The sequence below is a fragment of the Fopius arisanus genome, unplaced genomic scaffold (genome assembly GCF_000806365.1).
Source record: "Fopius arisanus strain USDA-PBARC FA_bdor unplaced genomic scaffold, ASM80636v1 scaffold00070, whole genome shotgun sequence".
Lineage (NCBI taxonomy): Eukaryota > Metazoa > Arthropoda > Insecta > Hymenoptera > Braconidae > Fopius > Fopius arisanus.
Window position 1 is genome coordinate 508,774 of NW_011887809.1, and position 14,134 is coordinate 522,907.

General features: G+C 39.2%; 2 protein-coding genes across 3 annotated transcripts; both read right to left on the reverse strand.

Annotated features, from left to right (window-relative positions):
• Nucleotides 1-1,454: 1,454 nt before the first annotated feature.
• On the reverse strand, nt 1,455-9,587 carry LOC105269503 (forkhead box protein N3). Of its 2 annotated transcripts, none has more exons than XM_011309815.1 (6): nt 9,500-9,587; nt 6,048-6,527; nt 5,440-5,864; nt 4,929-5,232; nt 4,761-4,869; nt 1,455-4,418 (listed from the first exon to the last, which is right to left on the reverse strand). In XM_011309815.1, exons 2-6 carry the CDS (start codon nt 6,454-6,456, stop codon nt 4,073-4,075), a joined length of 1,593 nt encoding a protein of 530 aa, XP_011308117.1. In that variant the 5' UTR covers nt 6,457-6,527; nt 9,500-9,587; the 3' UTR covers nt 1,455-4,072. The 2 variants fall into 2 exon arrangements, with proteins under 2 accessions (XP_011308117.1, XP_011308115.1); XM_011309813.1 differs by having other exon boundaries at nt 1,455-4,427.
• Nucleotides 9,588-10,087: 500 nt separating this feature from the next.
• On the reverse strand, nt 10,088-13,991 carry LOC105269504 (zinc finger FYVE domain-containing protein 1-like). Its single transcript, XM_011309816.1, has 3 exons — nt 12,174-13,991; nt 10,918-12,003; nt 10,088-10,818 (listed from the first exon to the last, which is right to left on the reverse strand). The coding sequence occupies exons 1-3, from the start codon at nt 12,928-12,930 to the stop codon at nt 10,595-10,597; spliced, it is 2,067 nt and encodes a 688-aa protein (XP_011308118.1). The 5' UTR covers nt 12,931-13,991; the 3' UTR covers nt 10,088-10,594.
• Nucleotides 13,992-14,134: the final 143 nt, after the last annotated feature.

Genomic DNA, 14,134 nt, shown 5'->3' on the forward strand with positions numbered 1-14,134 from the left:
GTCCCCCTTGCCCCCCTCTTGCCCCTCCCCCCATGAATATAAAAATGGGATTTAACCCTAGCTTACCCTTTTGCGTCCAACCACTCGGTTTATTCCCTTTGACCAGAAAATAAAAACAACACAAAAAAATCACTCCGACTGCTACACTCCTGCACTTCTGCACTCTTGCACTTCTGCACTGCTGCACTGCTGCACTGCTGCATTCATGCACAGATGCACAGATCAATCCAATTTTTTCCGTCAATCATTTTCGTCGACGTAGTCCCCCCGCCGTGATTTTTTTTTTCCGTGCAGGGGATTTTCTCGGAATTTTCTCACTTGGGGGTTGTGATTGTAATTGGCTAGATAAGATTGCGGGTAAATGACAATTATCGGGGATTAATGAGAGATTATTCGATGGGGACTCGTGGCGTCGACTTTGGCGTCTGGCGGCAGCGGATTTACTGGAATGCAGACTGACGGGTTTCGTTGGTGCGCCACGGGAGGCGACTGTCCCTGCCTTTTGCCTTTGGACTTCTATTCTCGAAGGCCCCAGCTTCAGCTTTTATGGTACCTCAACTATCCTGACGTCACAGTACCACGTGACGTGGGACTGATTTTGGAGGTAGAATTTTCGGGGATTTTCTTGGTCGGGTTTTTCCCCCGGGTGGTGGAGGCTTTTTTGGATAGGGGGTTTTTTATTATTGGGTTTTTCTTGGCACGGGGGTGGAATTGGACTTGGGGGGATTTTATTGGACGGGGCGGGACCAATCGGATGTGCAGGAACATCCGCGTCCTTCGCGGAGACGACGGCGCCGGTTTCAATGTTCAGGTTGAATACAGATTACCCGGGGTTGGTAGTTCTCGTTGGACTTTTTTTTTAGATTCACCGAATTCAAGGTTGTTTAAAATATATTTTTCGTCATATTAATATTCCCGTGTGGATCTTCATCGGAATGAGTCTTTCTAATTCCAAATAAAAATAACTTCATTGAAATATTTGAAAATCCCAGTGATTTAATTTCCAAAAATTTTCTTCGTCAACTGACAACTCAATTTCTCTCCAGAAATAAAAATTCCACATAAAACCCCAGGGTAAACAGAGAATAAATAAAAAACTACAAAAATTAATAATAAATACAGTGATGTTTTAGTATCGTTTAGATAAAGTTCTGTTTTCTGTAATTACAGCCTAAAATATTACACTCAAAGTTGTATATAAGCAAGGCCAAAAACTTAACAAACATTTTACAATGCTATCGTCTCGAAATTAAAAATATCATATAGCAATAATAAATGTAATTGTAATTAACCAATAATTACGCCAACAAAATAGATTTTTCAGAAAATTGTACAATATACATAGTCTTATGTATTCACTACAACACTACAGGATTATCAGGATGAAATTAAAAATAACGGGGCATTGGTGTTTATCTTCTCGTAATAATTTCCGTTCTTAAATTTTCATATTACCTAATTATCAATAACGCTTTCATCATTCGGTTTGGCACAATGTCATAGCAACTGAAGCAAATGAAACACCATGTGGCATTTTGATTGTCCGTGGCTGGGTGTGTAAATGGCTCTCATATACAGGGTGACATCAGCATCAATCTTACAAATTTTATCGATAAATAAACAATGAAAAATAGCAATATTAATGCCTCGAAAAATGACTGAACCAATAATTTTCATTTCACATTTACAATTTCCCATCCACTACCACAAAAAAAAAAACGTCAACTAACAGAAAAATCTATCGATCTCTGCGTTAATTGCATTAAATACTTTTTTCATTTTGATTTTTCTCTCGATATTTATTTTCGCTGTACCTTGTTTTCCATCGTAGAAACCAAGTGGAGGAAATTTTCATTGACGAAATGTAAAAAAAATTGGTCCATCAAAAACTGAAATAATCTATCCCTCGAAATAATTGAATTTTTTTATCGACTATTTTTCTGTGCTGATGTCCCCCTGTATATTGATATTCTCAGCATAATTCTTTCCCTTTCGTCACTAACTCGTTACCATACAATTGTTGGATGGGTAAATATTCCCTGCTCACCCGAAGTTCTTGATAAATTACGTCGAGCGTAAAAAATAGAACATAACGGGCGAGTCACAGTACAATCGTCACTTGATTGAAATATTCTCATATTCAAAAGACTTGATTGAAAATATCAAGAAAATAACGATCATTTGAGTCTACAAGATTTCATTATCATACATATATATAGCTCCTCCCACATACTGTACATTTCTCATGGTTCATCGGACAACAAATTGAGTCACTTGAAAAAGTACCGGCCGACTAGAGTATTTCATCCGATATCAGATATTACTGGTATATTGCATGTATTTTCATTTTGCTTTAGTATTTCGTTCTGTCTTAAATTAGACTATGTCACTATTTATTAAAATTTTGTATCTTATTTCTCTGGGTGATAGATCACCCACATCTGACTTAACTGTTAGCTCTACTCATGTCCTAGTTGTGATAAACATTGTGGACCAGTCCCGAGTGCGTTGGGTCTGGTGAATTCCTACTCAATTAGTTTAGAATAAGCTATATGGAAGAACAAACCTTCAGCCGCAACGAACGGACTTATTCTACGAAAGTAAAAATTATTTCAAAGAGTGGTTGTGATGTTTGGTTTATTTTTCTCGTTCTTATCGAGGTTATTGCGTGGTACTTGCTGAATTTCATTTCAACGACTGACACGAATAGAATTTCAATTCATTAAAATAATTATGCTTGTTCAAGAAGTTATCGTCAACGTCTCGGAGTGAATTTAAAACATTAATAAAACAACAAATAATAGGACTAAAAATTCTACAGTGCTCGCGTGCATTGCAATGATCATATTTATCCCGCTGAGCATTTTATCGATTAATATTTCATGATTACCCTAAAAACTACACAGCGAACAAGTTAGGAAGAGCTTTATTCGTATCACGCGGGCAGTGCCCTGTAAAAATATACCACATCTCTTCTCAAAATCTGACAATTTTCATCATTCTCACCATCACTATAATACATGTAGAAGATAACTGGGATGAGCCAACATTTTTTTTTATTCCCGAAAGTAATCGCACTGTTATCACTTGTCTTCGCACTTTATTCCCCTCGCAAACTCAAATTTTACCTCGATATCAAGATTATTGTACGTTTTATTTCGCTCCTCGAATGATGCAAAGAAATAATCGGCTGTTACTGAATCGTATAGAACGAATTGATAAAAATATATACGTGACAAGGTGCGATTACTTTGAGCGTATCCACTGAGTTTATTCTATTCTACGTTGTACAGCAACAGTTAAGAATTACAATTTCTTCAACTGGAAAAGCTCTCGCTCGAAGTGAAGTAGAAAAAGGCAAAAAATTATACAACTCTTTTTATCGTGTTTCATTATTATATTTTTCATTTCGTTCATGCACCTTTTACTCTCGCATCCGCCGTTGGACTGTGCAAATTGCTATTATTCGCTGCAGTATTTTACCGTTATAGATTTTTTTTTTATTATTTTTGTGTCGTTATTTTCTTCTCAAATATATTATTTAAATTTCTCTATTCGAATATTATAATTTTCTTCCTCTTTGTCAATTGTATATATATCTATACATATCTACAGAAGGGAAACTAATATAGAACTCTATTTATAATTAGTTAAACTCTCTATGAATTAATATGTATAATTCCTCACAACAGGTCTAACAAGATTCATTTTTTTCTCTCATCGTTTCACGATTATTCTTCTCGTTTTTTTAAATTTATCGGGCGCATTTTCGATTCGACGTGTTGATTCTCGATTTTACAACTCACTCTTTAGATTGAATTAATTAACGCCAGACGTACCTCAAACTAATTGATTTCGATATTTTCTTTATTGTGTTATTTTTCATCTTTTAGTTCAGTGCTGCCAAATTATTTGGCATAATTAAATAATCTTTTCTCCATTTTTCCTAATTCAAATCAATTTAAAAAAGTTCTTTACATCTCCCTCTGCCTCTCGAGAAAAATACGACTTTGGCCACATGTGTCAGGGGAGAGTGATGATTTAAAAATATTGACAATACAATGAACGATCACTAACCCTTGACTTGTTTGAGATACCTGTTGGTGTCTCCCCATTCTCGCCAGCGTCTGCGTCTCTTGTCAGGAAGACTCGAGTAGTCATTCGAGGTGGTGCGTCGCTTTGATTTAGAGGGGGACGAGTGGTTCGATGTCTTCGGAGGTGGTGATGGTGATGAAGGGGGCGATGTGCCAGTCAGAAGGGCCACGGATTTAATCTCGTGGTGATTCAGACGTGGACTCGTGTTGTTGTGGGACAGGGCAACACTTGCCAGGTTCAACAGGGCGTCCGCACCCTCTGCTATTTTTCGTTGCTCGTCCACGTCACTCACTGACTCCTCCACTGAGTTGCTCGAGCTTTTGCTGGCAATACTTTCATTTCAATTTTCAATTCATATTATAATCCACATCCATATTAGAATTTCCAATTATCAATTTTTCAAAATTACGAATAAAAATTGGTACTAACTCAGAGATATTCGATGTCATTCCGATTGTATTTTATAAACTTTTTTTTTCAAATTTAATAAATCGTTTGGCTCGTTCAAATTTGTTCAAGTGTAATTATTTAAATTTAATGACTGAACAAATTTAAATAATTTGATTTATTTGAATTAAAAAACTCAGAGTTTGAAAAATATAATTGAAAAGATAACGAATATCGATATTTTGTAGGATTCTTTTCGAAAGTCGTTTTCTATTCACCTGTCTGTTTTGGCAGAAGTGATACAACTGTACGTGTGATCCTCACTCGAACTCCGTGTGATAACAGGCACCAATTTTTCAGGCTCAATCGTTTGTTTTCTTTTTCGATCTATAAAAAATATTCCAAATAACGAATCGTCCATCGGATAATAAATTCCATCGTGTTACCTTTATTATGGTTGAGAATAATTGGTCCGTGTTTAAACGAGAGCATTGCGACAGCAGCTGCGTCAACATCGCTGTCAAATTCAAGGTCTGGACTGTCTGTGATGTTGCTTGATGCTAGCCTCTTCGATAGATACGGAAACAGTACGGGATCTGGTAATCTCGTATTTGTATTTTTCTTCGGTATTTTATCCGGGGATGAGAGATTTTGAGCAGTTGGCGGAGGAAAAGGCGCCCGGGAGAGAGCTTGCAGAAGATTCGGACGGTATTGGTCATCCACCATCCACAACGACCCCTTCCCCAGGTTCTAAAAATTTCATCAAAAACAATTCAATGATTTTCCAAATATTTCCATCATTAAAGAAGACTTTAACTAAATGTCTCTTTTCCGCACAATTCTTCCAATACCTCGGGAGCTGACATGTTCGCAGAAAAATATCGAGAAACTTTTGTTTTCACAAAGTAAAAGTTGAAAATAATAGGAATACACAGAAATAAGAGTGACATAAATTACCGGTGCCTTCTCCACTTTCCTGAAGCACTTGTTGAGACTTAGATTATGTCTGACCGAATTCTTCCAGCCAGTGGGTGCATTCCGGAAGTAGGGAAAATGATCGAGTATCCAAGCGTAGACTTCCTTGACTGGCAGTGCCTTAACGGGACTGTCCTCGATAGCCATGAATATCAGACATGAGAATGAATACGGTGGTTTGCTGTTTCTATGCAAATGAGGATCGTAAGGTATGTGGGTTGGATGCTTATTGCGATTCGACACCGGCAGATTATTATTGTTCAGTGATATCTTAGCTTGATTACTCGGTTGAGTTGGATACGTCAATTTCACAGAATCTGAATACAACTGCACTGTCTTCTCGTAGTTTTTCCCTGGACTCGAATAATTCTGGGTCTTTCCATTCACTGGAGACTTTCCATTGCTCTCTGGGGATACAAATTAACGAACAATTAATTAATTGATTTGTTAATTTGATTTGTTCATTCAGAATTAGATGTTTTCTTCTCGATTCGTCTCGTAAATAATGATAAACTAATGGAATAATAAATGAATAATAATCTCTTAAAAATATCGAAGGAATATGAAAAGAAAAAAATTGTTCAAATCACCTGGGTAATATCCATCATCCAAGCTGGATACAGAATTCGTATTCTCAGATAAATCAGCGCTTTCCCCATCATTATTATTGTTATTCAAAATATTTTCATCCTTGATAACTTTCGTGGGGCTGGATATCTCGAGACCTTTGAGAAGATTCTGCTGGTGCAGCCATGCTAACGACGTAAGATCATCATCCTGACTGTGTTTACCACTACCCTCGGTTGCCCCTTTAGCCCCGGATGGATTATTATCGTCGACGACATCCACCGTTGCACCTGGACTAGTTCCCTCGCCAAAACCACTGGCATTGTCCCCCTCTTTTAATGTCAATGCAGCTTCTCCAATGTTCAGGACACGTGTCACACCCAGACCGCAAGCGGTCTCCATTCCGGAACTGTCGGGCCTATCAGGTGCCATTATTATTATTTTTCCCCTCGATTATTCCTGGATTTAATGTCCTTGTGACCCGTCGCCGGTTGCCCCGGTCTCTAAATATCGATAAATTAGGTTCTAATTAATTCTGCAATCCTCAGTAATTAATAAGATTGTTTAATAAATCCATATTTTCGGGACTGAATTCCAAAATTTCTATTTTTAAACGGAATATTCCATTCCATTATAATACTTGATTGGCAATTCAATTATTCCGGAAAATTGCGAGAAATTGGGGAAAATAAATAATAATAAAATGAGGTGAAAAATGCAATGAGAACGAATTTCGTAGGAATCGCGAGAATCTTCGAAGAAAACCAAAAATAAATTAGGAATATTGATAAAGCCTTATCGCAGTAATAAACCCGCAACGAGAAATGAAAATAACTGAACGATAAATACCGTGAACACCGAGAACATCGAAAATGCCACAATTCTATCACCAAATAATTCGAAATAAAATCCAAGACAACCAGAATCGACTCATTATCTTGCTCTGAAGACGAATTCAAGTGTGATTTCACCGAGATTCTCTTTACCGCGATTAAATGGCATTTCGCCACGAAGAAAACCTCATAAACATCCTCATCTCAATAATAATTCATGAAACCCATCGCAACTGATGTCATTAAAAAATCCCAGAGGAATAAAATAAGGAAATGGTTACCACCTAGAATTTCATTGGGCACGCACGTCTAATTTGAGTAAAGTCTCTGTCTAAAAATACATAAGCACGATGCGCCCATGAAAGAGTAAAAGAAGGATGAAAAAGAGAGGTACAAGTCAAAGATGAAGAGTTCTCTTGTCGTTGCCGGAAATAGAAGCACCACAGTGACGATTGTAATGGCTTAGGACATTAGCCCAAATGTATCAACTATTTTGCCCCATCCATACCCTCAACTATTCCATTATTTATCTCAATTCGATCCCGGTATTTACCCACCCGCGCACAACCCGATTCGCTCTGTTCTGTTCTCTTTGGTGAGGAGCAAAAAAAGTCGCAAAGTTCGTTTATGCGTGTCAGCACGTGTTTCCATGGTAACGTTACCCCGCTCGGAGTTTCGCTGTCTACTTCAAGGTCTTGTTCTGCAATTTATCTAAATTTTCCTCAACTTCCTATCCTTCAATACCACCAAAATTAATTCGGATATTCCATTTTTTTTTTTCGTTATTTTCCGTCGAATTTTCATGCCTTCAATTAGGGAAAATCTGTATTGGAGTATTAAAACGAAATAGTAATTTGAAGTAAGGTCGGTGAATATATCGGAAATATCTCGGAAACCGAGGGAGAAAATTAAATTTTTGTTAGAACCTTTTTTGTAGAGCCAGTTGAGAGCGACGAAAAAGATTATTACAAAAATATCGATATTTTTCACGATTTCGAAGATATCTGCCATAAACTCAGGAGTTGAGAACGTCGTTTAACCACTTCACAACAGAAATAAATCCCAAATTTGCAAGGAGTCGTTATGATTGATGAAGTGGACGGGCTGAGGTATTTTCATCAACTTTATCAACATTTTTCCCCGTAATTTGTTGAATGCAAGGGGGAGGTAGGTGGGGGGGAGGCGTCAATGATAGCGTCGTATTTGCGGTTGTGAGCGGCTAGAGATGCTGTTGCCAAGCAACTGCACCACCAACCGGCTCACGAGGTGCCTTAGCAACACAATTCTCCCCTCCTCGTGGTGATCACGAGATGCCAGACTCTGCATGTATGAATGCCTTAAAAATCCAAACCTCCAAAAATCTCCATAAAAAGACCCGAAGAGAAAAACAAAAAAATTTAAAAACACCTGGACGAAAATTTGAATCGACTTCCCAGTGAATTCAAATTCACGTCACCCACCCCCTCCATATTACTAGGAAACTAACCCGGTGTGCAATTGCGTCATTTGTTTATTCTATGTACGTTACAAAATGGCTAACGAATGTTGAACGGAATGTTGAACTGATTTCCCCAGGAAAATGAATCAATCGAATCGTTGGACTCGTTGGGACACTCGATAGTTTCGAATGGGCCCAGGGGGTGGGCGTTGAGTGCTCTTTTTTGGAAGCCAATCCCAGCCCATTGTTGCACTCGATCGAGTAAGCTAACCACGTTGCACCGATTAATGTACGTCTTAAGAGCGACGAAAGATGGCGTAGGAATTTTTTAGCGTCCACACAATGCGATAAATGCACCACCAGAATGTACATACGACTGTTCACCTTTGAATTTTTAGGAATTTTTTTCGGATTTTTTTTGAATCAACTGAAATCAACATCAACGATCATACCGATTTTTTCGGAATTTCTAATTATAATTATCGGGGAGTATGAGAGGATTTTTTCGAGGAAATCCGATTTGTTTTCATTGTATTAAATCACAGGATTATCGACGATTTTGGGAGGATCACTGAAGTGACGACTGGATCCAACTCCCTGGCGATAACAAAAATTGATAAATCATTCGGAAAACAAAACAGTCCGTCGAGTTACTTGTTGAATTCAAATATGGAGTTGATAATGATTACGAAACTCGAGCAAGCATGAAAATGGCCACGGCATCACTTGCACACGGAATTCTTTTTTTTCTTCTTCGATGAAGACGCGTTCGATGTTGAGATTCACATTTTGGGATCGACTGGGTACCATCAAGAGGACAATTTGATAATCAAAAAATCAGGATCAAGTGGATGTAGTTGACGTGGTAATTCTAGGTGTGAGGATAACCATATTTTGAGGAATTCGTCTTGTCCCACTTATTTACACGTCGACCTGGATTCAATCACCGGGATTTCACGATTTATTACAGGGGAGTCAGAACTCTGGGAACTTGTCGATCATCTGGAGGGTACCTCGGGGATCGGTACCGATAAATTAATCGGATAATTCAAATGGGCACATGAACTGGCGTTTTTCCGTTTATACACCTTCAGTTTAATATCAATCGTTGATTCGTCGATTGTGGGCGTGAGATAATGTTTAAAGACACTTGACACTTATTTTTGGGATTTATTACGTATCACCAATGCACCATCGGACTTACGTGTTAACGGGCGAGACAGACGATGTCCTTAGAGATTTTCACGGAGACGAGCATTGCAAGCACACTCTACACAACACCCAGCTGATCGGGACGCCATATTGTGACGTCAGGGTATAACATAATTGAGATTTGTGGTTGGTTGGGTATTTTAGCGAGTGGGGGTCGCGGGATTTTTATGGGTCTCTAAATGTTTTTGAGGTACTGGCCGAGGACCAATGACAGATTGTAGATACTTTGTGATGCGTGGCGGGCAATTTTTAAATGAGACTGATTTACAGATCAAAATGGCAATGTCATTGCTCCGGGATCATTCATTATTCATTTTTATTCAAGAGTGACTGAAATCGCCCCAGAAATTTTTGAGAGTGGGGGGAATTAACTGGGAAAAGTGATAATCGGGATTTGACTGAGTTGTTACAGTTTTTAGTAATTATTTTGAAATTAATTCTTTTTCTTTCAATTTATTGATAAACCGTTACAAATAAACCAAACACAAATTCATACAGAGGAATGCTGACAGTTGTCCGTTATCTCTTGTATTTCATCGTAACAAAAATGCACGTTCGATTATCCATTCACAGCCCATTCTTTCGTATTATCTGTTTGATAAGTGTAATTATTTGCACTTCCATGTAAATTAGTGGTTCATTCCCATTTATATCTCCCGGTTTTATAAATTTGATCTGCGTTTGGGATTTCGCTGGAATAAAGTGACAGAACGAGATGCGTTTGAAAATTGAAAACTTTTGAGGATGTGGAATCGTAATGAGACCCGATCTCCTCTCAATTCCGAGATATTCACCGAAAAAATTCTTTCGGATGGCAATTAATATCGTTTAACCACTTGGTTCATATCCATCGCATTGAGTTGTGATAAAAATATTCAATCTACTGGGGTATAAAAATAAATGACGATATGGCACTGCCCTTAACATCCATTTCGTCGATCATCAGTCAATGGAGGAATTTTGGATGAGTTAACCATGAAAATTTTGAACGTCTGTACATGAAACAATTCACAATTGTTTACTATATATCCCTGGATCAATAACTGACTAAAATCTACGAAGAGCGACGTAGCCGAATTGAATAACTTCAGTCAATTTTAATGCACGCATCGCAAACACGAACTGGATTATCCCATCCTCGACGAGGGACTGGTTTTCGGTGTTGTGAACAATCCTGACAGACACCACGTCCACAATCTCTGCAGTGATGAAGAGGCAACACGTCGGAGAATAGATTGTCACAGACACAGCAATTCGTCAGTTCGGCGTCAGGTACCCAGTAATTTGGTCTGACGGTGTCTTTAATGAGAGCTGAAATCATTTCAGAAATTCATTAAATTACTTTCCGAGATATATTGAATTACTAAAAGTTCAGGCCCAACGTCTTAAAAATTTTCAAGACAACCTTACATTTGGAATAAGTTAGAACAGTTCCAACAGCACTGAGTGTCGAGACCACGTGCTCAGAGACCTTCCTAACACTGACATCCTCTTTAACCCCGATCTCCTCACTATCATTGGAATTGTCATCCTTCTCAAAGCACTCATCACATACCCGAACAGGGCTGAACCAATTCCTGGAGGGAACAGGCTTGGCGTGGCTGGAGCACTCAGCGCAAAAGCCCTCACCACAGCTTCGACAGTGGTGCTTTGTATCGCAGGGTGCGAATGTTGTCCTACACTTGTGGCAATTTTTAATCTCGTTATTGGGTCTCCAGTAGTTTGGTGCCACCTGATCAGCAACCCAAGCAGTGATGGCTTTGGTGGGTTGGAGTGAGGCATTGGCTACAGCTTCGGAGATGTACGATACACCGTCGATCACCTTCTGCGCTGCATTCTGATTGAGATTTGTAACAGCTGTGACGTTCCACACGTGTGTTATCTCAGTTCTAACAGCTGCCTCCTCAGGATTCTTGTTACCGTACCAGTATTGCCTGCTTCTGTAAATTTCTCCGCACTTTGGACACTCAATTACGTAACCAGACCAGGCGTATTTGGCGAGGCCATACCAGCCATTCTCGGTAGTTGTTTTCGTTCTGCTTGACACGATCACCTCGTTCCCATTGGTGTGACACTTCTTGCAGATGTAAACGAGATTTTCGTACTGATGCTGATATCGGCATCTTGTGTTGCTCAGGTGGGGCTTGCCCTCTTTCAAGTGACCCATACTGTTTCTGCATCTGCAGTCGCAGCTGAGGCACTTGACTGGACACGTAAAGTACTGGTCGGGGAACAGTACGTTCGAGATACTCTGGATTTCACCTGAAAACTTTTCGTTGAGGAGCTTTAGGGTACCGTAGACTAGGTGGGGTTTTCTTGCTGATCTGACTGTTGTATTGTCCAATTCACTTTTTACAGCGTGACGAAGGGAATTGAAGTCTGTTGGTGGGGTGTTTGTTTGGATGCCAACGTATTTTATAGAACTGAATGCCTCGATCTCGAGTCTCATCTGGACGAAGCGATTGCGGATTACATCTTCGGCACTTTCTGCAGTGTCTGGAATGAGTAGTTGATAAAAATTATGTTCTTCACAAATAATAATTATAATGCTGATGAATATTCGTGAATTTTTCCCGAATTTTCGAAGGCAATTAATCCGAAATTTATCGGACAGATATTGATAATTTATTATTAACATCTAACTGCCGAGAAAAAAATGAAATTACTATTGGTAAGCGGTCTGGTGTGTCTGGTCTCATGAAAGATGATGATGCTGGGGCCAAGAGCACTGGAGCTATTAGGTACACCCTCCCTCCTGCCAATCGCCTGAAGAGCATTATGAAAATGATGCCCATAAGCCCTAGACGCACTCCCAAGGAAAGTGAATAAATCTCTGTGCAGTCTCTCGGACCTAGTCCGATAAATAACGATATCGGATACAGCAAGGACCTTCAACAGAAGTCTAGTGCGTTCATTCTCGTGGACAGTGATCCCCAGTAGTCCCTCGGTATCGAGACAAATGACCCCGAGACTGTGATCAAAGGCAGCCCAGACTCCCAGGGTACAGGAGTTCTGCTCGTTGGACGTTTGGAAGACCTCGTGTCCCTCGAAAAATGTTTTATTCAACGCGTAACTCTTTCCATCACCAGTATTCCCAAATATCGAGACGACCTTGACCTTCGCCTCATTACCACAAGCCAAATTCTTGATAAATTGTTCAACACTGGATACTTTGAGGTACTCTCTACCATCGATCAGCAAGAAACTCTTGTAATTGATATTCTCTTTGGGATCATGAACTTCGTGGAGGGAGGGAATACCGTGGAGTGATACACCAGAGGAGGGACCATTTGCTGAGTGATAAATGTCCCTGTTGATACTGGTGAGCGAATCAAGACTCTGCATTATCGCTGAACCGTTTGGATCCTGTTTCCCTCTCCATGCAGTATCATTATGATAACGGTACTCATCATGGTAGCTCATTTCTAATTAATATATCGAGATGAACGGTCTCTCAGTTGCTGGAGCACCAGGAGGTAGAGCTCTTTGGAGGTTATCGTCAAAAACGTCGGGAGGTATTCAATCATCGAACCTGGGGCTCTCTGTGCGTTTAATATTCATCGTGGAATCTCAATTGCATCATTCCATTGTTGACGAATTTGGCGGTTATCACTGACGTGACAGTTACTCGTTTGTTTTATGCACGAATGTCTCGAGGCGTTTCTAGAAGGATTCAGTCACTGTTGATTATAGGAATATATATATTTATAATTCTCAGGACATTGTCAACGATTTTTTATGACTGTCTTGGGTGATTGTTGAGGATTTTAACACTGATAATCACTGACGGTTGCCCGGATAAAAATACAACAGTGGGAATGTACACGAGATCCGGAGAGCGCACGATCCACTCCTGATAGGCTGTGCCCAACTGCGCAAATGAAATTTTCACAATGATTTTGTGATTTTTTTTAATCGGTAAGCACACGCGATCGCGGATAATTACTGTGTCACTCTGGCAATCTTGTAGAAATTCGAAGTTCTTCAGGAACAATTTGGGGGGATTAATGACAATTGAGCAGCGAAATTTCCGACCCGATACCAACGACCTCGGTTAATATTTTTACAACCGCCAATGACGGACCCCGGCGAGTTGTTCAGTATTATTTTTTTTTTTTCTTATTTTTTCCTCTGGTTGTGACTCACGGATTGAGTTTGAACGGTGGAGGACCCGTCGGGTGCTCGGGAAAAACTGCAGTAGTTTACGTTTGACACATGACTCTTGTCCTTCGGTGTGTCTTACATTCCTATTTTATTGCATTCGAGAGTTGCGGGAGATGGAGAAGTTGATCGTCACCATTTTCAGTCGAGATTCTTCTGTTTATCGGGAAATTTGAACTCATGCATTGCGAAAAGGAAAATTTCTACTCTCAGGTATATTTAACCACAGGAAGATATATGTGATATTTCCATGTGTGATGGAAGTACTTATACAGAATTACTGGTGGAAAGTAAATATATTTGGCGAACGAAATTTTTCTGCGGATATTTTTTTGTTCAGGACGAATTTATGGAATCAATTCAAATTCTATTGAATTTTATTCTACTTTCTAGAATTGAATCCGAAATTCTCTAATTGATAAAAAAAAGATGCTCGAATTAGCTGCCTCGTTTTGTTTACTAATTT

Coding starts and splice junctions, on each gene's coding strand:
- LOC105269503 (XM_011309813.1), bottom strand. CDS start 6,456: ATGGCACCTGATAGGCCCGACAGTTCCGGAATGGAGACCGCTTGCGGT. Junction 5,233..5,439: donor GGAAAGTGGAGAAGGCACCG/GTAATTTATGTC, acceptor TGAAATTTTTAG/AACCTGGGGAAGGGGTCGTT. Junction 4,870..4,928: donor TATTCTCAACCATAATAAAG/GTAACACGATGG, acceptor TATTTTTTATAG/ATCGAAAAAGAAAACAAACG.
- LOC105269504 (XM_011309816.1), bottom strand. CDS start 12,930: ATGAGCTACCATGATGAGTACCGTTATCATAATGATACTGCATGGAGA. Junction 12,004..12,173: donor CACCAGACCGCTTACCAATA/GTAATTTCATTT, acceptor TACTCATTCCAG/ACACTGCAGAAAGTGCCGAA. Junction 10,819..10,917: donor TGTTCTAACTTATTCCAAAT/GTAAGGTTGTCT, acceptor AAATGATTTCAG/CTCTCATTAAAGACACCGTC.